The following is a 21,542-nucleotide window of genomic DNA, read 5'->3' on the forward strand; positions in this document are numbered from 1 at the left end:
TTTTTTTTTTTTTTTTTTTTTTTTTTTAGATAGGGTCTCGGTCTGTCACCCAGGCTGAGTGCAGTGGCATGATCACAGCTCACTACAGGCTTGACCTTCCTGGGCTCAGGTGATCCTCCCACCCCAGCCTCTTGAGTAGCTGCGACCACAGGCACGTGCCACCATACCTGGCCAATTTTTTGTGATTTTTGTAGAGTTGGGGTTTCTCCTTGTTGCCCAGGCTGGTCTTGAACTCCTGGGCTCAAGCCATCCCCCCCACCTCAGCCTTCCAAAGTGTTGGGATTACAGGCGTGAGCCACAGCGCCCAGCCGGCCATCTGTGCTATGAGTTAAGGAGTAAGAGTTAATGTTTATGTCCATTTTGCGGACTATAAAATCTGAGCCCAGAGAGGGGAAGTGATTGATGCACGCTGGGTGTTGAGATTGCTGAACTAGACTGCAGTGGCCTCAGCACTCCTGCCTTTCACTGTGGACTGGGGCATGGACTGGGGATGTGACAGGAAGGAGGGAATTCACAGGACCGCCGAGGGCTCCGCCCTCACTCACTTCCAGCAGCAGAGCAGACAGAGGAGGAGAGGGCTAGTTAAAGCCCCTGGTGGCAGCAGCCACCCCAGCCCTGCAGAGACCCTCCCCCTTTTGGCATCCCACCTGCAGCTGCCCTCTGTGGAGGAAAGTCTCTTTGCCCTGACCCTGGGTCTGTTTTTGTTGCCTTCAGGTCGCCCCCCACCCCGAGGCACCCGGCCAGCTCCTGGAGGCTGCATCCAGCCCAGGGGCCCCATTGAGCAGGTGTACCAGGAAATCGCCATCCTCAAGAAGCTGGACCACCCCAATGTGGTGAAGCTGGTGGAGGTAAGGGTGGAGGCGCTGAGGAGGGAAGGAGGCCCTGGCTTTGTTAATACCCAAACACCCCGCTGCTGGTTTCCAGGGAGAGCCAAGTAACACCAGACCACTCACTGCAGGGCTGAGATGTATTTACTGCTCCCTAAGACTGTTTATTACTCACATTAACTATTTTTTCCCTTCTGTCTTTTGCCTGCTTTGTTTTTGTGTCAGATATTTATTGCTCTCATTTTACAGACAAAGGAATTGAGGCTCAGAGGGATCCCTTCATCCATTTCTGTCTCTTTGAAGCTGGTTCTCTTTCTACTTACACATATGGGTAGTTGTAGCGCAAAAGCAGCCACACACATGATGGAAACACATGGCATGACTGTGTTCCAGTAAAACTTTATTTACAACAACAAGTCCAGGCGCAGTGGCTCATGCTTGTAATCACAGCACTCTGGGAGGCCGAGGTGGGCAGATCAGTTGAGATCAGGAGTTTGAGACCAGCCTGGCCAACATGATGAAACCCCGTCTCTGCTAAAAATACAAAACAAACAAACAAACAAACCAGGCAGAGGGCTGAATTCGGCCCACATGCCGTAGTTTGCCAGTCCCTGCTCTAGATCAGCAGTTCTCATACTTTTTGGTCTCAGGATGCCTTTGTACTCAATTAAAAATACAAAAAAATTAGCTGGGTGTAGTGGCGGGTACCTGTAATCCCAGCCATTTCGGGAGGCTGAGGCAGGAGAATTGCTTGAACCTGGGAGGCAGAGGTTGCAGTGAGCTGAGATCGTGCCACTGCACCCCAGCCTGGACGACAAGAGTGAAACTCTGTCTCAAAAAAAAAAAACAATTTTTTTGAAGACTCAAAAGCACTTCCACTTATATGAGTTATATTTAGTAATATCTACCACATTATAATTTAAAACTGAGAAAATTTAAACTATTAATTATTTAAAAACAACAGGCTGGGCACGATGGCTCATGCCTATAATTCCAGCACTTTGGGAGGCTGAGGTGGGAGGATCGCCTGAGGCCAGCAGTTTGAGACTAGCCTGAGCAACATGGCAAAACCTCATCTCTACAAAAAGTTAAAAAGATTAGCCGGGTGTGGTGGTGCACGCCTTTGGTCCCAGCTATTCTGAAGGCCGAGGTGGGAGACATCAGCAGCCCAGGAGTTCGAGGCTGCAGTGAGCCATGATTGCGCCACTGCACTCTAGCCTGGGAGACACAGTGAGACCCTGTTTCCAAAAAAGAAAAGAAACAAAAAGAGAACAATACGCTTATTATGTGTTAACATGAGTAATACTTCTTTTTTGAGACCGAGCCTTGCTCTGTTGCCCAGGCTGGAGTGCAGTGGCACAATCTCAGCTCACTGCAATCTCTGCCTCCTGGATTCAAGCGATTCTCCTGCGTCAGCCTCCCAAGTAGCTGGGACTACAGGCGCCCGCCACCACGCCCGGCTAATTTTTTTGTATTTTTAGTAGAGATGGGGTTTCACCGTGTTAGCCAGGATGCTCTCGATCTCCAGAACTCATGATCCGCCTGCCTCGGCCTCCCAAAGTGCTGGGATTACAGGCGTGAACCACTGCGCCCGGCCAAGTAATGCATTTTTATGAAAAATAAAAAGTAGAAGAGTGGCTTCGTTTTTCATTTTTGCCTTTTTTTGGGTTACTGTTTGGCTTGATAGGAGACATTTGGATTCTCATATCTGCTTTTGCATTCAATGTGTTGTGACATCACATATCATCAGGTTTCTGGAAAACCCTGTAGACTAGTGGAGAATGAGAGTCAAAAAGGCAAAAATATTGTCTTCGTTTTAAAGTGAAAATAGTGAACCTTGTAAACTCCCTGAAAGCATCTTGGGGATCTGCAGAAGTCTCCAGATCATGTCTGGACCACCTCTGGTCTAGATGACAAGGATTTGTCACTGTGCTGGATGTTCAGAGTGCCATGGGAGTACAGAGTGGGGCAGCCAGCTCACTGGGAGAAGCTGGGAGAGGCCTCTTAGAGGAAGTGATGTTTGAGATGGCCGTGGTGGTTCCCTGGAGGAGAAGTCACAGAAAGGCATTGCAGGGCAGGGAGCTGCATGTGGAAAGGGCTGGAAGCCTCCATTTGGGGCAGCACACAGTGCTTTCGGGAGATGTGAGGGCTAGCTACCACCTTGCTTGGGACTCATCGGGTGCAGAACTCTAGGTGGACAAGGTCCTGGGTGTGCCTTCCCCACAGGGCATGGCTCAGGGCTTCAGGCTGCTTGCCCAGGCTCTGCCGAGGGTGCCTCCCTTTCCTGGGACCTGTTGTCTTATTGATCTTGGGTGGCTGGAGAAAGCGGACGTGATGGGGGAATAATCAGGGGGACTAATCTAGCCAGGGAGGCTGCATTTGTTTCTTCCCAAAGAAGAGAGATGGCAGTTGCAGGCCATCACCACCGGTCACACTGAGTGTCACAATCTCGACTCACTGGTGCTGGAGTTGGCCGTTTTCGAGGAAGCCCAAGGGCATTTGGTTAGCGAAGGGCCCTGGGTCCTGGCAGGGTGTCTTTTCTCTCCGCTGCCCTATGGCATTTGGCCTTTTCACCCAACAAGACTCTTTGCCAGCCCATCTGTTTGTTCATTCATCAGATGTTCCCTGGGCACCTTCTGTATGCCGTGCCCTGTACAGAACGCCACCGAGGAAACCAAGGTGAATGTAGCCTGCTGCCTGCCTTTTGGAGAGAGAGAAAGTGCTATGGCTGTTCTGAGCAGGGAGACATCATTTCCTGTGGCGGGAGGGGCAATGGGGAGGCTTCATGGAGTCACTTGAACCCAGATAGGATTTGAATTTTCACCCTGAACACCGCTGTCTCCTAGGAGATGGGCTGGATTCTTTTTTTTTTCTCTTTTGAGACAGAGCCTTGCTCTGTTGCCCAGGCTGGAGTATAATGGTGCAATCTCGGCTCACTGTAACCTCTGCCTCCCGGGTTCAAGCGATTCTCCTGCCTCAGCCTCCTGAGTAGCTGGATTACAGGCATGTGCCACCACATCCAGCTAATTTTGTATTTTTAGTAGAGATGAGGTTTCTCCATGTTGGTCAGGCTGGTCTCGAACTCCTGACCTCAGGTGATCCGCCGGCCTCGGCCTTCCAAAGTGCTGGGATGTCAGGCGTGAGTCACCGTGCCCGGCCAGAGACGGGTTGGACTCTTACTCAAGCATGAGATATTACCGGTGGGGTATTTTGGCCCCTCCCTTTTGCACCCTCCTTTCTGAGTGTTCACATCCTTGAGGATCAGACAGAGGCATTTATTTTCCAAATAGCCATTAGGATCTTACACTCTGGGGGTTTTTCCTGTGCCCTCCATCTTAACTGGGAAACACACTGCCAGGTGCAGCCCTCCTGTTGGCAAACGCAGCCACACGGATGCTTCTCCTCCCTGCTCATATCTATTCTCTCTCTTTCTCCCCCGCTGTCGGTCTCCTGCCTGTTCCGTGTGTCTGTGCCAAGGTCCTGGATGACCCCAACGAGGACCATCTGTACATGGGTAAGGAAGCCCTTTTCTTCTGCCACTGTCACCGAGGCACCACACCTGCCAATGCCCAGGGGTCCTCTCGAGGCAGCCTGTGCCCTGGCACCTTCCACCAAAGACAGCTTTCGCTTTCCTGGTCCAGCTGGCCCCACCGGAGGCCATACTCCTGGTTGGGATCAGGAGGTGGAAGGGAGTTCTTGCTGGAACTTTATCTGTATCTCCTATTCATTCATTTGCATGTATTTATTTTTTTGAGTCAGGGTCTCGCTCTGTTGCCCAGGCTTACAGTTTAGTGGTGTGATCACAGCTCACTGCAGCCTTGATCTCCCAGGCTCAAGCGATCCTCCCACCTCAGCCTCCTGAGCAGCTGGATTACAGGCGTGAGCCACCATACCTAGCTAATTTTTAAAATAGAGACAAAGTCTCACTATGTTGTCCAGCCTGGCCTCAAACGCCTGGGCTCAGGAGATCCTCCTGCACTGGCCTCCCAAAGCATGTATGTATTGACCACCTCCTATATGGTGGGCACTGTTCTAGGTGGTACATAGAAAAAAGGTAGAAAAACAATTCTAGATTTAATTTAACATTGTATAGGAAAACCTATCCCCAGCACCCCAAACTCATGATTTCATGGATATTATCATCTAGCACAAGGCTAAAAAATTAAAAACTGAGTCAATTTACAGAAAAACATTAAATAAATAATTTATGTGGCATATAGGTATGGCCAAATTATAAACATAGTAGGCAAATAAATGAAGTTTGGGGAGATACAACAGAAATCACAATATGTCAAAAGTCATTCTGGCCCAGGATGGCATTCTCAGCATAGTTCTCTCACTTGGGACCCCAGATCCAGGTCAGAATGGCTTTGAGCTGTTTCTGAGGCGTGCCTTTGTTCATTCAACACATGTTACAGTTTGTCAGACCCTGCTCTAGGTTCATCAGGGACAACATTCAAAACCCCCTGTCCTTGGGGAGCTCACCTGAGTGTGATGCATGGGTTTCGAAAGTGACAACACCGTAACAAAACAAAACCCCGAGCAGGGCACGAGGGGCCGCGAGTTTTGGGTTGGGGGATGGAGAAATACAGTGGCTCCCCAAGGAATGTCTCACCAAGGTGACATTTGGGCAGAACAGTAGGGACCAGGTGGCAGAAAGTATTTTACAACATTGTAAAGAACTTGGATCGGACGCAGTAGCTCACCCCTGTAATCCCAGCACTTTGGGAGTCCGAGGCAGGTGGATTACCTGAGCTCAGGAGTTTGAGACCAGCCTGGGCAGCATAGCGAAACCCCGTCTCTACTAAAAATACAAAAATTAGCTGGGCATGGGGGTGTGCACCTATAATCACTTGAACCTGGGAGGCGGAGGTTGCAGTGAGCCAAGATGGCGCCACTGCATTCCAGCCTGGGCAACGAAGTGAGACGGTCTCAAAAAATAAATAAATAAATAAAATAAAATTGACTTTGACTCTGAGGGTGATGGAAGCCATTGGGGGGTTTGAGCTGAGGGGTGGAATGAGTATAAAAGAGCATGGCCCAAGCCTCAAGGAACAGTTTCCTGATTTACTTGAGCTGGGCAGCTGCAGGGACAGTTTTTCACTCCTCGAGGTGGCAGTTGCAGAAAGGAGCCATGCTAATTTGGGGTATGTGATTCCAGTGGTTTCGAAAATCCTGACACGGTTATATTTTACTTTCCAGTCACAGCTGTGTGAGCCTGAGACAGACAGGGCAGTGCATGAGGCCAGGTAGTAGGTATCAGGAAGGGTCTGCAGCTACAGGCCTGACATGCCAAGGGCAGAAAACTCAGTCCAGGTGCGGTGGCTCATGCCTGTAACCCCAGCACTTGGGAGGCTGAGGTGGGAGGATTGCTTGAGCCCAGGAGTTTGAGGCTGCAGTGAGCTATGATTGTGCCACTGCACTCCAGCCTGGACGACACAGCAAGACCCTGTTTCAATAAAAAAACAAAAAACAAAAAAGGTTGGGGAGGGGGCTGGGTATGGTGGCTCATGCCTGTAATCTCAGCACTTTGGGAGGCCGAGGTAGGTGGATCACCTTAGGTCAGGAGTTCGAGACCAACCTAACCAACATGGTGAAACCCTGTTTCTGCTAAAAATACAAAATTAGCCAGATGTGGTGGCACATGCCTGTAATCCCAGCTACTTGGGAGGGTGAAGCAGGAGAATCACTTCAACCTGGGAAGCGGAGGTTGCAGTGAGCCGAGATCGTGCCATTGCACTCCAGTCTGGGTGACAGCGCAAGACTTTGTCTCAAAAAAAAAAAAGGTAGAAAACTCCATCTCTATTTCTAGAGGTTAAAAAATTCCCACCCACTGCTCAGCCCCAAAAGTGGTTGAACTGTCAGCGACTGAAAATAGACCTGTTTCAACAGGCCACCCTCCCTCATGCCACCGGATTTATGGTGCTTGGGTGGGTGGGAGGATGGTGCCGAAATTCATGAAGCTTGCAAGTTAAGACTTAAATAACCAAGGCAGGAAAGGCCAGAGCTGAGGGGGCCGGCGTTGGGTTGTCTGTAGAAGCTGCACCTTAGCAGCATTGCCTTTGCTTTTAACTATAGCCTGAAGCAACAGCAAATCTGCCCTAACTCACGCTGGTTGATGAAACTGAAGACGGGGAAGGCCTGGGAGAGTTCAGTTCTTTTCCTAATCAGAACCTTTTTTTTTTTTGAGATGGAGTCTCGCTCTGTCGCCCAGGCTGGAGTGCAGTGGCGCGATCTGGGCTCACGGCAAGCTCCACCTCCCGGGTTCACGTCATTCTCCTGCCTCAGCCTCCCAAGTAGCTGGGACTATAGGCATCCACCACCTCGCCTGGCTAGTTTTTTGTATTTTTTTTTTTTTAGTAGAGACAGGGTTTCACCGTGTTAGCCAGGATGATCTCGATCTCTTGACCTTGTGATCCTCCCGTCTCGGCCTCCCAAAGTGCTGGGATTACAGACTTGAGCCACCGCGCCTGGCCTGATCAGAACCTTTAAGCCTTCTTTTTGTCTGAGTAGCTTCCCTGTTCCCCTTGGCCACCTCAGCCCTTGGAGATCTTTGAAACAACCCTTTGGTTTCATTAAAAAAAATGTTTTTGCCTGTAATCCCAGCACTTAGGGAGGCTGAGGTGGGCGGATCACCTGAGGTCAGAAGTTCGAGACCAGCCTGACCAATATGGTGAAACCCCATCTTCACTAAAAATACAAAACATTAGCTGGGCATGGTGGCAAGTGCCTGTAGTCCCAGCTACTCGGGAGGCTGAGGCAGGAGAATTGCTTGAACCCAGGAGGCAGAGGTTGCAGTGAGCCAAGATGGTGCCACTGCACTCTAGCCTGGGCAACAGAGCAAGACTTCATTTCAAAAAAAAAAAAAGTTTTTAAAAATTTTTGTGGGTACATTGTAGGTGGATATAGTTATAGGTTACATGAGATGTTTTGGTACCAGCATGCAATGCGTAATAATCACATCATGGAAAATGGGGTATCCCCTCTAGTTTCTGTTACATGCTAATCTCATCGTGGGTGTATGATTCCAGAACAACAAGCAGCCCCAAAGTCATTCTCCACTGGATTTTGAAATTGACTGTGCTCTTTTTTTTTACTTCCTAAAGTACAGCCTTATATTCCCAGTTATGCTTGTCATAGCAGAATCAAATTAAATAACTAGACCACGTGACCCAGCAATTCCACTCCTAAGTATATACCCAAAAGAACCGAAGCAGATATCCACACAAATGCTTGTACACGAATGTTCACTGCGGCACTTCCCAATAGCCAAAAAGTAGAAACAGTCCATAGGCCCCTCAACAGATGAATGGACAAAGAAACTGTGGTCTATCCATACAGTGGAATATGATTCAGCCATTAAAAGGAATGAAGCACTGATCCATGCACCAGTGTGGATGAACCTCAAAAACGTGCTAATGATGCTAAGTGAAAGAAGCCAGGCACAAAAGGCCACGTAGTGTACAATTCTATTTATATGAAATGTCCAGAACAGGCAAATCTATAGAGACAGGAAACAGATTGATGGTGGCCAGGGGCTTGAGGGAGGGAAGAATGGGGAGTGACTGCTAATGGGTATGAGGTTTTCTTTTGAGGTGATGAGAATGTTCTGGAACTAGATAGTTGTGATGCTTGCCCAACATTGTGAATATACTAAATGCCACTCAATTACACACTTTAAAATGGGTAATTTTATGTTATATAAATTTCATCTAAAAAAAATTGTTTTTGAGACAGAGTCTTGCTCTGTTGCCCAGGCTGGAGTGCAGTGGCGCAATCGCAGCTTACTGCAACCTCCACTGCCCAGGTTCAAGTGATTCTTGTGCCTCAGCCTCCCAAGTAGCTGGGATTACAGGCACCAGCCACCACATCCAGCTAATTTCTGTATTTTTAGTAGAGATAGGGTTTTGCCATGTTGGCCAGGCTGGTCTCGAGCTCCTGACCTCAGGTGATCCGCCCACCTCGGCCTCCCAAAGTGCTGGGATTACACTGGCGTGAGCCACCGTGCCCAACCCCCTGCCTTGTTTTCTTGGATCAGTGGATCCTGGGCCAATTTGAGCACTAGAAGTCAAGCCAGACTGTGGGCCTGGGGACGTCAGAAATTCCTGGTTCTTTGCCTTCTGATGGAAATTTAGCAAAGCAAGACCTTGGCCAGCTTGGTTCAGTGGACTATTCCTCTCCCTAGCTCTAATATTAGTTTCTGTCTTTCTCGGTGTTTCTGGAGGTGGTTGGGAGGTGAGGAGGACAGAGAGAGAGAGAGAGGGATGTTCAGTTTCCCATGTAACAGTTTCACTCCCTTTTCTTCCCTACAGTGTTCGAACTGGTCAACCAAGGGTGAGTGTCCCAGCTCCCAGCAGGGGTGATGTGAGAAGCTTCTTGAGCTGTATAGCTGAGTGAGATGCCACTGGGCTCTGCTCATGAGAGAGGACAAGGGCCGGGCGGGTCTGGTTTGTGTTTCATGCGTGTGTCGACCTTTCAGGCCCGTGATGGAAGTGCCCACCCTCAAACCACTCTCTGAAGACCAGGCCCGTTTCTACTTCCAGGATCTGATCAAAGGCATCGAGTACTGTAAGCAGGGCCTGCGGGAGGGCTCTCACCCAGTGGGTAGTTAGCATTCCGAGCGTGGGTGCAAATTGGAAAGTGTCTCTTTTCTTCCTGGAGCACAAGGAGGTGGGCGGGTGGATTGGGGTTCTCTAGAGGAACAGAATTAATAGGATATATTTATATATAAAAAGGGGAGTTTATTAAGTATTAACTTAACACGATCACAAGGACCTTACAAGCTCGAGGAGCAAGGAGAGCCCATCTAACTCTCAAAACTGAAGAACTTCAGTCTGATGTTTGAGGGCAGGAAGCATCCAGCATGGGAAAGAGACATAGGCTGGGAGGCTAGGCCAGTCTCCCCTTTCACGTTTTTCTGCCTGCTTTATATTCACTGGCAACTGATTAGATTGTGGGTCTGCTTTCCCCAGCCTTCCCCAGCCGGCTGACTCGAATGTTAATCTCCTTTGGCATCACCCCTATAGACACACCCAGGATTAATACTTTGTATCCTTCAACCCAATCAAGTTGACACTCAGTATTAACCATCATAGTGGGAAACAGAATTGTGTGAGATGCAGAATCAGGGCCAGCTGCAGAGAGCCACTCTAGGGCCACGGCCCAGGTGAGCCAAAACCCTTCTTCCTGCCACTCAGCAAAATGAAGAGCAGTAGCAGTAGTGACCATTTAGTACTTTCTATGTGCACCAGGCACTGTTTGGGGCTCTATTTTTTATTTTTAAATTTTTTGTCTCTTATTCCTGCCAGTGACCCTAGGATCAGAGTCCTGTTCACCTCCTGGAACCTGAGCTTCCTTATCTGTAAATGGGGATAACGTATCTCTCGCCGGGGCCGAGATCAGCCAGTACACATCAGTGTTTGATTGGCAGGCGTCCTCTCTGCTTCTGCTTGTTAAACATCTTAGTCTTTTTTTTTTTTTTGAGATTCTTTCTCTCTCGCCCAGGCTGGAGTGCAGTGGCATGATCTCAGCTCACGGCAACCTCCACCTCCTGGATTCAAGCGATTCTCGTGCCTCAGCCTCCCAAGAAGCTGGGATTACAGGCACATGCCACCATGCCTGGCTAATTTTTGTATTTTTCATAGAGATGGGGTTTCACCATGTTGGCCAGGCTGGTCTTGAACTCCTGACCTCAGGTGATCCACCCGCCTTGGCCTTCCAAAGTGCTGGGATGACAGGCATGAGCCACCGTGCCTGGCCAACATGTTAGCTCTTATCCCTGCCTGTCACATAGGATGATTATGAAGTTTAATTAAATGTAAAATGTGAATGTGAAATACCTAACGCAGGGCTGGGCCCCTCACTTGGTGCTCTGCAGAGGGAGCTGTTACTGCTTTTACTGAAATCATCTTCATCATCATCATCACCCCAGAAACGGCAGCTGGGTCTTCCAGGCCGTAGAACTGGCTTGTACTATCGGCTGATATCCAGCCAGGAGGAGTTAGCCAAGCCCTCAGTTCTCTGTGTGGTTCACATTTCAAATCGGCATGCTCAGGTCATTGTTGGTTTGGTAAATCAGTTGAGTATTGGCTGTTGGTAAATTAAACTATGTTTCGCTGTCATTCTCACTCCTGGCTGTGAGCCATGCCCAGCAAAAACTTTCCATGCGCTGTCACTTGTGACTTAATAAATAACAGGCGATTACGAATTGCTGTTGGCAGTGTTCATGTGTCATTGTTGGGAAGGGGTGGGGTGATGGTGGGTTGGGACTTCCTTGAAGACACTTTTCCCCTCATCTTTTAGAGCCTGTCAGTGCGTGGCGGGTTTGGGGAGCAGAAGGTTGGGAAAGGCCTGGGTCTGTGGGAGACAAAGCACTAGAGGGTGCCATGCCTGTGTCTCCAGGCCATGTGGCCGCATAGAGGTGCTCACCGGGTTTTCTTGCCCCTATCTCCCACCTGCTGGCTACGCCTCCCCAGTACACTACCAGAAGATCATCCACCGTGACATCAAACCTTCCAACCTCCTGGTCGGAGAAGATGGGCACATCAAGATTGCTGACTTCGGTGTGAGCAATGAGTTCAAGGGCAGTGACGCGCTCCTCTCCAACACCGTGGGCACACCTGCCTTCATGGCGCCCGAGTCACTCTCTGAGACCCGCAAGATCTTCTCTGGGAAGGTAAGCTTGGGCCTGTCTCAGCCACAGAGTTCTGCCTGTGTCAGTGTCTTTTGGGTTGTAAGCAGCAGAAACCCAACGCACATAGGCTTACACAGTGAAGCCACTGGATCATGATACTGAGGGGTAGGCTTCAGGCTTGGCTAGATCCAGGGACTCAGACAGAAACCATCTCTCTCCATCTTTCAGTTGTTTTTCTTATTTGATTTCCTCCACAGGTAGGTCAGGCACCCAGGGACCAGGTTACTTTCTATCATTTGCCAACCTCAGTGGCAAGAGCATTCCTTGTTCTGAACGGCTCCTGTGAAAACCCTGGGGTTGGCTCTGATTGGCCCAACATGGGTCATGTGGCCATGCTTGAGCCAATCACTATGGCTGGGGGTAGTTGTGCTCTCATTGGCCTGGCCTGGATCCTGTGCCTGCCCCAGAGCCTAGGAGATAGGATTGGTCTCACCCCAACTCCAAGGGCTGAGAGTCAAGAGGTGGTTCCCCAAAGGAAAATTGGAGGATTGGAGGCTGGACCGCCCCTTGTGCCCTCACACTAAGCTCTTTTTCTTGCAGGCTTTGGATGTTTGGGCCATGGGCGTGACACTATACTGCTTTGTCTTTGGCCAGGTAAGAGGGTGGGGTGTCCTGTCCCCTCAGTGCTGCTGGGTAGCCCCTGGGTTAATAGTCACCCTTGCAGGGAGACAGTACTTACTTGAGTTATTTTAGGCTGGGCATGGTGGCTGATGCCTGTAATCCCAGCACTTTGGGAGGCCGAGGCAGGTGGATCACGAGGTCAGGAGATCAAGACCATCCTGGCTAACACGGTGAAACCCCGTCTTTACTAAAAATACAAAAAAATTAGCCGGGCGTGGTGGCACGTGCCTATAGTCCTAGCTACTCAGGAGCCTGAGGCAGGAGAATCGCCTGAACCCGGGAGGTGGAGGTTGCAGTGAGCTTAGATGGCGCCATTGTATTCCAGCCTAGGCAACAAGAGCGAGACTCTGTCTCAAAAAATAAAATAAGATAAGAGTTATTTTATTTCTACACCTAGATCTCAATGTGAAAAAGGATGCCTTCTCAAATGTACATGTGTATGTATGTCATAATCATATCTATGAAAAAATGATCTGTTAAAACAGAAGGATTGTCAGAGGCTCTAGTTTATAAATAGTTGATAAATTTAGGGCAAGGACAACAGTTCTGCCACCTCTCGCATTTCTGAGCCCAAGGCAGACATCACTAATCAATAACCGTACTTGTTCCTCCTGAGCCTGATACTGCTCTGATGTTCTTTCCATCCGGGTATTCCTAGAAGCTCTTGTCAGAGGGGTAACACTGGAATGGAAGTTAAAAGCTGTTTACCATTATTGATTTAGGGAGTGCTGTTTGGGCTTTTCTGTTGTTGTTATTTTGTTATTATTGATATCTAGGGGCTTCTCTTTTTTTTTTTTTTTGAGATGGAGTCCCACTCTGTCACCCAGGCTAGAGTGTAGTGGTGCGATCTCGGCTCACTGCAACCTCCACCTCCCGGGTTCACACCATTCTCCTGCCTCACCCTCCTGAGTAGCTGGGACTACAGATGCCAGCCACCACGCCCAGCTAATTTTTGTGTTTTTGTAGAGATGGTGTTTTACCATGTTGGCCAAACTGGTCTCAAACTCCTGACTTCAAATGATCTGCCCGCCTGGGTCTCCCAGAGTGCTGGGATTTGGGATTACAGGCCTGAGCCACCGCGCCTGGCCTTCTTGTTTTAACTCTGAAGTTCAGTTTGATTATGTTAGCAATAAAAACATAGGGTTTTCCCTTTCCTGAGCTTGTGTTCTTATCGAGGAAAGCCTGAGAAACTGGTCCCGTGAAGAAGTAAAGGAGTTTATAACGATTGCCTCTCAGTATTTGATTAGAAAAGTTTTCAATCATATAGCAAAGCTGGAAGAATTGTCCCGTGAACACCCATACCCACCACCTGGTTCTACTATTAATTTTTTCTTGTGCTTGTCTGTTCATTCCTTACCCATCCCTCAGTCCATCTGGTTTCTTATTGTGTTTCAGAGTAAGTTACCACCATCTCTGCTTTTCCTTCCAAATGCCTTAGAAGGCAGTGACTAGCTAGAGCTCCAGCCACTGCTCTTAATGAAATCGTTTTCCTTAGACGGGGTGGTTCAGGTCCCTCTGCCACCTTTTCCAGCGTTTTCAGTGCCCCATGTAAAGATTCCTTTTCCAGCACACATGACCGAGCTCCCGTTGAGTCAGGCCCTCGGCTGGGTGAAAGCATCGATTTGTCACCCAGAAGGTGGTGCAACAATAGGCTTCGGAGTCAGCTGAATCTAGCTTGAAATCGCTCTTCGTACTTCCTGGGGCACATTATTTCTCTGAACTTCTGTTTTTCTCTTCGGTAAAATGAGAATACTACTTGTTATTTCTGATGACTTCTGAGAGGATTGACAGAAATAATTCAAGTATCCATTCATTCAGCAGATATGTATTGAGCCCTTACTTTGTGCCAGGAACGCACCTAGTCATGGGAGAGTCCGCAGTGAACAAGACAGACAGAAACCCCTGCTTTCTTGGCGCTAACATTCCCGTGGGAGGGGTTAAACAATAAACAAACAAATCTGTACGATAACGTCAGGGATAAGTGCCACCATGAGGAGTGATGTGGGCGGTGGCGGTATTGGGGGTGTCTGTTTTAGACAGGGCTTCAGGAAGGCCTCCCTGAGAAGGTGAGCTTTAGTCAGACACCTGCATGGTGGGAGAGACCAAGCCACGTAGATGTTGGTGGGAAGAACATTCCAGGGACGGGGAACAGTGAATGAAAACCTCAGGGCAGGGCATGACGCGGTCCAGGCTAAGCCCTTGAAAATCACTGCTGCTGCCACAAAGTCTTCTATGTTATTCATGTCGTTCCTATTGTTCACCTGGCAAGTGGGTGATAAGCATTGTTTGCTTTGGTGTAAGTAGGTAAACTGAGGCCCCGCTACAGAGGGAGGCTGCGGTGTGCTTGGGAAAGGCTCTAGCCCTTTGAGAGGGCCATTCCTGGGCCATTCCTGGCTCCGCCTTGCGTCGGCCAGGCCCCACCCCCGTGCCTGGGCCATTCTCGGGGAGAATGGGAGCTGCTTGCCCCCAGCCTGGGCCACGATTGATTTCTCTGCTGTATCCTACGTGGAGTGGCACAGCACAGGTGGCCCTCGAAGGGCAGATGTGGCCATCATTGACTGCCACTCTGACGCTGGCCTCTTTGCAGTGCCCATTCATGGACGAGCGGATCATGTGTTTACACAGTAAGATCAAGAGTCAGGCCCTGGAATTTCCAGACCAGTGAGTATCTCCCGCCATCCCGCGTCGCTCCTGTCCGAGTTATTGGCGGTCCCATGTCTCCCTCCCTGACGCGTCTCCCTCCCCAGGCCTGACATAGCTGAGGACTTGAAGGACCTGATCACCCGTATGCTGGACAAGAACCCTGAGTCAAGGATCGTGGTGCCGGAAATCAAGGTACCCTTGGCTTGGCCTGTGCCCCGTGCTTGGAATTGTTTGGCTCAGCCCTGCCTCAGCCAGACCCCACACCCATATGTCCACAGTGCCACACCCTCCTTGGCACCGCTGTTCTCCCATGCCCCAGGGCCTCTGAGCTGCTGGTGGCTGTTGAGGGTTGGGGAGAAAGATTTGGGCGTTGTGTGCACTGTGATTGTGGGAGTGGGATCTATGACCGGCCAGCCTGCACTTGCTCCAGCTGGCATGGGCTGACGGTATCCACCCTCTGCAGACCAGCCTGGGGCCTCCGTGCTCCACACCCTGCTCCCAGAGCTCAGGTCCTTTCCAAAGGCCAGTCTCTTTGAGAAACTGCAGTGAAGACGGGAGGAAATTAATGAGCTATTTGACCTCCCCAGCCTGCTGAATCCCACCCTCTTGCAGAAAGCACTTTTTGGGAAGTGTACTCCCCCAAAACATCTCCACTAATGCCACACACATATATCTGGCCCTTTAAGAAATCTAGAGATTTACCTCCTAGGCACCTAGCTAACTGGCATTTGAAGGTCTTAACAGAAGGCAGCCCAAAAAGTCATGGATTGGGGCTTGGACCCCAGGGGGCAGACTCCTGTCTGGGTCCTCTCCTGATCGTGTCCTGCCAGCTGGTCCCACCATGCCTCCAAGTCTCTCTCTCCTGCTGTGAGATGGGGGGAATGCTGCCTGCTGTGTGCCGAGCCTCCCAGGTGTCAGGGATTGTGGCTGAGGCGTGATGGATGCTCCTTGGGCAGCCAGGCAAGGCAGATGCCAAATTCCCGTCACTTCAGCCAAGACCTGGGGCCGGATGGAGAATCACCCCGCTCCCATTTCAGCCTCAAAGCTCCTCCCATTCTGTCTCTCCATCTTCACATTTCTGCCCCTTCGCTCACCCCTGCCCTCTGCTCGCCAGCTGTCTTGCATGCCTGACCACAGGCCCTCGCCTCTCCCTCCTGCATGCCCTCGTGGCTCCGCTCGCTGGCAGGGCCCTCCGGGAGCCAGCCGCATCTGCCCCTCACCCCTCCTGTCATTCGTTGAAGCTGCACCCCTGGGTCACGAGGCACGGGGCGGAGCCGTTGCCGTCGGAGGATGAGAACTGCACGCTGGTCGAAGTGACTGAAGAGGAGGTTGAGAACTCAGTCAAACACATTCCCAGCCTGGCGACCGTGGTAAGGCAGATGGACCCCTGACCCACAGCAGGGACGCAGGAACCTGAGCTGGGGCCTGGCCAGGACAGGCCGGACACAGGCGGGTGCCCGGGAGTCAGGAGATGGCCAGGGGCCGCCCCAACCCACAGCTGCTGACCTCTGGGCCTCAGTCACGCATCAGGCCAGGTGACCCCTGCATCTTCTGAGCCAGGTTCCGTGTTACCATAGGGAAGGGGAGTTTCTCCCTCTGGAATTCCTGCTTTCAGAGCTCATCAGGGGAGAGGAACTAGGGGAAGTACCAGGCAGGCAAGGGTTGGGAGCCGGAGCCGAGGTCTCTAAGCCAGGATTCCCACCTGGCTGGAATTTTAGGCTCCAGGGTGGATGGTGTAGCATGTCTCATGTCTGCCATGTGGGTAGCCACCAGGGGTAGAGGCAGGGACTTCCACGCACATGCTCAGAACGTTCTGCCCATCTCGTGAGGGTGGGATTTTGCTTAGGAGCCAGCAGGTCCCCTTTTATGGCCTTAAATTTGGATCCTGACCCAGGAAGAAGGAGCCAGAATGTAGAGTCCTCAGGCCTAACCTTTGAGGCTCTGGGAATCGTCACTGACCAGTCCCTGCCCAAGAGGGCAGTTAGCTCCAAGAGGGAGACCAGGAGTCCCAGGGATCCAGGTTCCAAGCAGCAGGCTTGGGGACAGAGACCAGCAGGTTGTCCCACCACAGCCACCTCGAAAGGCCTGGATGCAGTTGGCCAGCACTAGTCCCAGTGGGGCAGTGGGCCCCTGGGCTCTGGAAGGGACCCGTGAGACTGGCTGGAAAGGCACAGAAGGTCCAGCTGTGAAGGATTGTCCCTGTAGGAGCCCGGATGCTGCTCCTGCTCCTCCAGCTTTGCACCTCTCCTGTCTGCTTCCCCACACACTTCCTCTCTTCTCCTGCCAAAGCTGAGCCCTGGCTGGGGCATCCAGCCGCATCTTCCTCCACTCTTTCCCCACCCAGGGCTGCACGTGACCTTCACTGTTGAAGACTCACGCACACCCACTCACCCTTCCTCAGCCACCCTCCCACCCCCTGCACCCATAGACAAGTAGGCAGCTGGTGTCGGACTCTGCACCCCCCATAGGTTACTCCGTTCCAGGCTCAGGATGTACTAGTCCTGAATCAGTTGCCCTCCCTTTCCTCCCCAGGTCTCAGCTGCAGGTTCTTGGGAGAAAGCTTCTGGCCCTGGAGGTCTGGAGTAGGCGTTCATTATTCGGGATCGCTTGTTGAATACCAAGTGGTTTCTCAGGCCTGCGCTGGGAGCAGGGGCTGGGTGGAGTGATGAACAAAACCCCCATGGCCTCTGCTGTGCTTGAGAGGCAGATGCTGGTCAAACCAACAAATGTATGTACAGTGCAGTAGAGGGACCGCAGGACATGCCCCTAATGGAGGGACACTTGGCCCCACTGGGAAGAAGTGGATAGACACCGAGAGGATGGTAGGGTGTTAACTCCGCTGAGAGAGGGCAGAGGGGCTCACACACACTGGGCGGGGCCACTGAAGCAGGGCAAGGAAGGTGGAGGGAGTGTGTGGTGAGATTTCACATCTTTACTCCTAGAGCATGGGTTTGAATCAGGGTTTGAACCAGGGCAGCTGGAGCAGGGATGGGCAGGTAGATACTGGGAAGTGGTCTGACTTGGGACAAGGTGGCAAGGTCCAGGCCCCCTGCATGTGTTCATCATTCAGCAAACACTCATGGAGCAGCCAGTGTGTGCCAGGCACAGGTGTCAAAGATGAGCACAGCCCAGTGCCTGCTCTCGGGGGTAGGGGCTGGGGGAGGGCTGCTGGGGGAGGGGCTCCTGGCCTTATAAGAAAGATGGACCTGGGAAGAATCAGCCTCCTGTTTGATCAGAGGCCAGTGTAGAGAGGTGCAAGGGCTGGGGGCTTCATAGAGGAGGAGCTCCTGCCCTGGGGTGACAAGGCCATAGGGGAGGTGGCAGGGTGGGCTCACCTGGGGGAATGCCACTTGCCCAGACTCAGAGGAAGGAGGGGCTGGTGTGTCCCAGTGACTGACTGTAAGAACCTCAGTCGGCGAAGAGGCCTTCATTTTCTCTGTCTTTTTTTTTTGAGATAGAGTTTTGCTCTTGTTTCTCAGGCTGGAGTGTAGTGGTGTGGTCTTGGCTCACTGCAACCTCCACCTCCTGTGTTCAAGCAATTTTCCTGCCTCAGCCTCCTGAGTAGCTGAGATGACAGGTGCCCACCACCACGCCCAGCTAATTTTTGTATTTTTAGTGGAGACGGGGTTTCTCCATGTTGGCCAGGCTGGTCTCAAACTCCTGACCTCAGGTGATTTGCCCGCCTCAGCCTCCCAAAGTACTGGTATTACAGGTGTGAGCCACTGCGCCCGGCCCCCCTCTCCTTCTTCTAAATTGAGGTAGAATTCACATAACATAAAATTAAAGTGAACAATTCAGTGGCACTTGTGACATTCACAGTGGCATGCAATTATCCCCTCAATAGTTCTGAACATTTTCATTACTTCACACCCCCGCCCATCAGCAGTGACTCTCCATTCCCCTCCCTGCAGCCCTGGCACCCACTCACCTGCACTCTGTGTCTACAGATTTGTGTATTCTGGTGGAATCCTACACTCTGAGGCCTTTCGGTCCTGGCTACTTTGACGTAGCAGGTTTTCACGGTCCGTTCTTGTACAAGGATTAGTGCTTCACTCCTTCTTATGGCTGAATCATGTTCCATTGCACGGACAGACCGCTTTGAGTTTATCTGTTCTTCAGTTGATGGGCATTTGGGTGTTTGCACCTTTTGGTAAATTAGTGTTTCTTAAACACTTATTTTTCTTGTTAGCAGCAAATGCTTAAAAAGTCAGAAGCTCCATGAATTCCCGAAACAGCTTGAAGGGGCACCGTGCCCTGGTTGGGGTGGGGTGAGGGGCCCAGTGACTCTTATGGGGTCTGCAGGCCATTCCCTTCATGGGAAATGGCAGCCAAGAGCATCACCAAGAATGACTGGTTCACGTCCTTGCTCCAGAACTTTCCGGAGCTCTCTGGCTGACCACAGGCCAAGTTCCAGACCCCTCTGGGTGGGGATTCTGAGTCAGGTAGTGAGGGGACCAGATCTGGGTTTTGAAAGGGATGGGAGGGAGGTGGAAAGCAGGGAGGCCTGGGAGAGACGCTGAGCAGTGGCTGAGGGTGTGGTGCAGGACAGCACCTTTTTCCAGAGGATTCTTCAGTGGGGGTTGGTTGCGGCGGCGAGGGGCTGCCCAGTTTCTCTCAAAGGCCTGCCATCAGCCGCCATCCACAGGGGCTGGGGAGAAGGAAGAGGGAGGATGTTGCCCGGAATCGCCCCCACCTGGCCAAGCAGTCACCTGCCACCACCTCCTCTTTTCTCCCTCTTCAGATCCTGGTGAAGACCATGATACGTAAACGCTCCTTTGGGAACCCATTCGAGGGCAGCCGGCGGGAGGAGCGTTCGCTGTCAGCGCCTGGAAACCTGCTCACGTGAGTGGCCGCCTGCCTTCTTGGGTGGGGGAGTGGGGGCTGGAGGCCGAGCTTGGGGCAGCCCTGCCCAGACCACTCTGCACAGGTCCTCTCTGAAGTGGTACCATCTGGAGAGACTCAGATGAGACCCACCTGGGGCACTGGGGCAGTCAGCACCCCAGCCTGGGCTCAGCTCACCTCCTTTTGCTGACAGCTAATCCACCTGAAGTTTACCTTTCTCGGGGACTTGCACTGTAGCTGGGGGGGGGGGGCTCTTGGCAGTCAGAAGAAAAGCACTTTTGTGGCCCAGGAGTGTGAGTGCCTGATGGGGAGGTTTGAGGCTGTGTGCTGGGCGAGCAGTGTGGTCTCACTCAGGACTGTGTCCATGCAGAGGGGTGTCCACTCACCTGCTGTCAATGCCACCCTGGCTCCAGCTCTGTGAAGCTGGTGTTTGGGGTCTGAGTGTGTCTGGGTGGGGGAATGGGCATCTCGTGGATCCCAAGCGTCCATTCTCACTTCCCTTTTCCCTCCCTCTGGTGATTCCAGCAAAAAACCAACCAGGGAATGTGAGTCCCTGTCTGAGCTCAAGGTAACACCTGCCTGCCTGTGCCGTAGCCTCTGCCGGGGCCTGAGGTGGGGTGGGTGGGCAGCTGCAGAGCACGGGGGTATCCCCACCCAGGCAGACGCTCCTTCCAGCCTGGGCTTCTGTGGCCCGGCTCACCACAGGCCTCCAGACCCAGTATTAGAACGAGGGGCCTCGGGGGCTTGGACCCGATGGTGGGTCATGCATGTGGGCTGGGGCTGCGGGTGCATGGCGCTCCAGCTGGAATGCCTGAGAATGCACCCAGGTCTGAAGATGCCGTGTGGCACCCACGTCTTCTCAGTGCACGTCAATGGCGTTGAAGCTCTGTCATAGGGCCCGTGGGTGCCCCCCGCCGAGTCCGCATGGTCAGCACATAGATCAGGCATGTTGCACTGTGTGGCTCTTTGCTAGGGGCTCTCCAGCCTCCACTTCTCTTTCTTTGATGTGTTTATTTAGACTTAGAAAATAAGTCCCCTCCCCACCTGTTGCAAAGTAATGTAAGAGTTCCCTCACCCGAGTGGATGCAGACCTTCTTGCTGTCAGCCACCCTTCCTTCATACACATACCCTGCCTAGGTGACCAGAACCTCCCAGGACAGATGAGGCCTTGTGTCCCTATGAGACTGGGAGAACCTGCTGGGCACCCCTGCTGCAGGTGCTGTGGTGGGTGGGGACCCCACTGCCCTTCCCAGTGAGCCCGTCGTGGCCACCTGACTCGGTGGGAGCTCCAGGCAGTCACTTCTGTTTCTTAAAAATAGCTTTATTGAGGTTCAATTCACATAGCATGTAATTCACCCATGGGAAGTGTATGATTCAGTGGTTTCTAATAGCGTTTTGCAGCCATCACCACCATCAATTTTACGACATTTTCATCAGCCCCAGAAGGCACCCTACACTCCTTAGCTGTCCCCATCCAACTCCCCCACCCCAGTAACCACTCATCTTTTAGTTTTCTATGGATTTGCCAATTCTGGACATTTCGTATAAATGGCATCATACACTACGTGGCCTTCTGTGTCTGGCTTCTTTCACTCAGCATCATGTTTTCAAGGTTCATCCATACTCTACATGTATCAGTGCTTCATTCCTTTGTTGTGGCCAAATAATATTTCATTGTATGGACACACCTCACTTTGTTCATCCATTTCTCTGTGGATGGACTTGTCTCCACCTTTTGGCTATTGAATGAAGACTGATGCTATGAACATTCTTGTACAAGTATTAGGAGCTGGCTTACAAGATGAAATGGATTGACCACCAGGCTGGGCATGGTGGCTCACGCCTGTAATCCCAGCACTTTGGGAGGCCAAGGCAGGTGGATCACGAGGTCAGGAGTTCGAGACCAGCCTGGCCAA

The 21,542-nt window shown here is 51.5% G+C and overlaps 1 protein-coding gene across 5 annotated transcripts in view; it reads left to right on the forward strand.

The window, feature by feature from the left end:
- Nucleotides 1-21,542, forward strand: part of CAMKK2 (calcium/calmodulin-dependent protein kinase kinase 2, beta) — a 56,748-nt gene that overhangs the window by 29,663 nt on the left and 5,543 nt on the right. Inside the window, exons 6-16 of one of the 5 annotated variants that reach the window (XM_011948524.1) lie at nt 715-848; nt 4,305-4,341; nt 9,140-9,161; nt 9,307-9,395; nt 11,303-11,502; nt 12,061-12,114; nt 14,729-14,802; nt 14,889-14,976; nt 19,526-19,626; nt 20,152-20,194; nt 20,645-21,190. In XM_011948524.1, coding sequence (XP_011803914.1) covers nt 715-848; nt 4,305-4,341; nt 9,140-9,161; nt 9,307-9,395; nt 11,303-11,502; nt 12,061-12,114; nt 14,729-14,802; nt 14,889-14,976; nt 19,526-19,626; nt 20,152-20,194; nt 20,645-20,650 — 848 coding nt within the window. In that variant the 3' untranslated portion in view covers nt 20,651-21,190. Of the gene's footprint in view, nt 1-714; nt 849-4,304; nt 4,342-9,139; nt 9,162-9,306; nt 9,396-11,302; nt 11,503-12,060; nt 12,115-14,728; nt 14,803-14,888; nt 14,977-16,025; nt 16,155-19,525; nt 19,627-20,151; nt 20,195-20,644; nt 21,191-21,542 lie in introns of those variants that run through there. The other 4 variants (XM_011948520.1, XM_011948522.1, XM_011948521.1 and 1 more) reach the window with 4 other exon arrangements.

Source organism: Colobus angolensis, unplaced genomic scaffold (assembly GCF_000951035.1).
Source record: "Colobus angolensis palliatus isolate OR3802 unplaced genomic scaffold, Cang.pa_1.0 Scaffold28, whole genome shotgun sequence".
In the NCBI taxonomy this organism is placed as follows: domain Eukaryota; kingdom Metazoa; phylum Chordata; class Mammalia; order Primates; family Cercopithecidae; genus Colobus; species Colobus angolensis.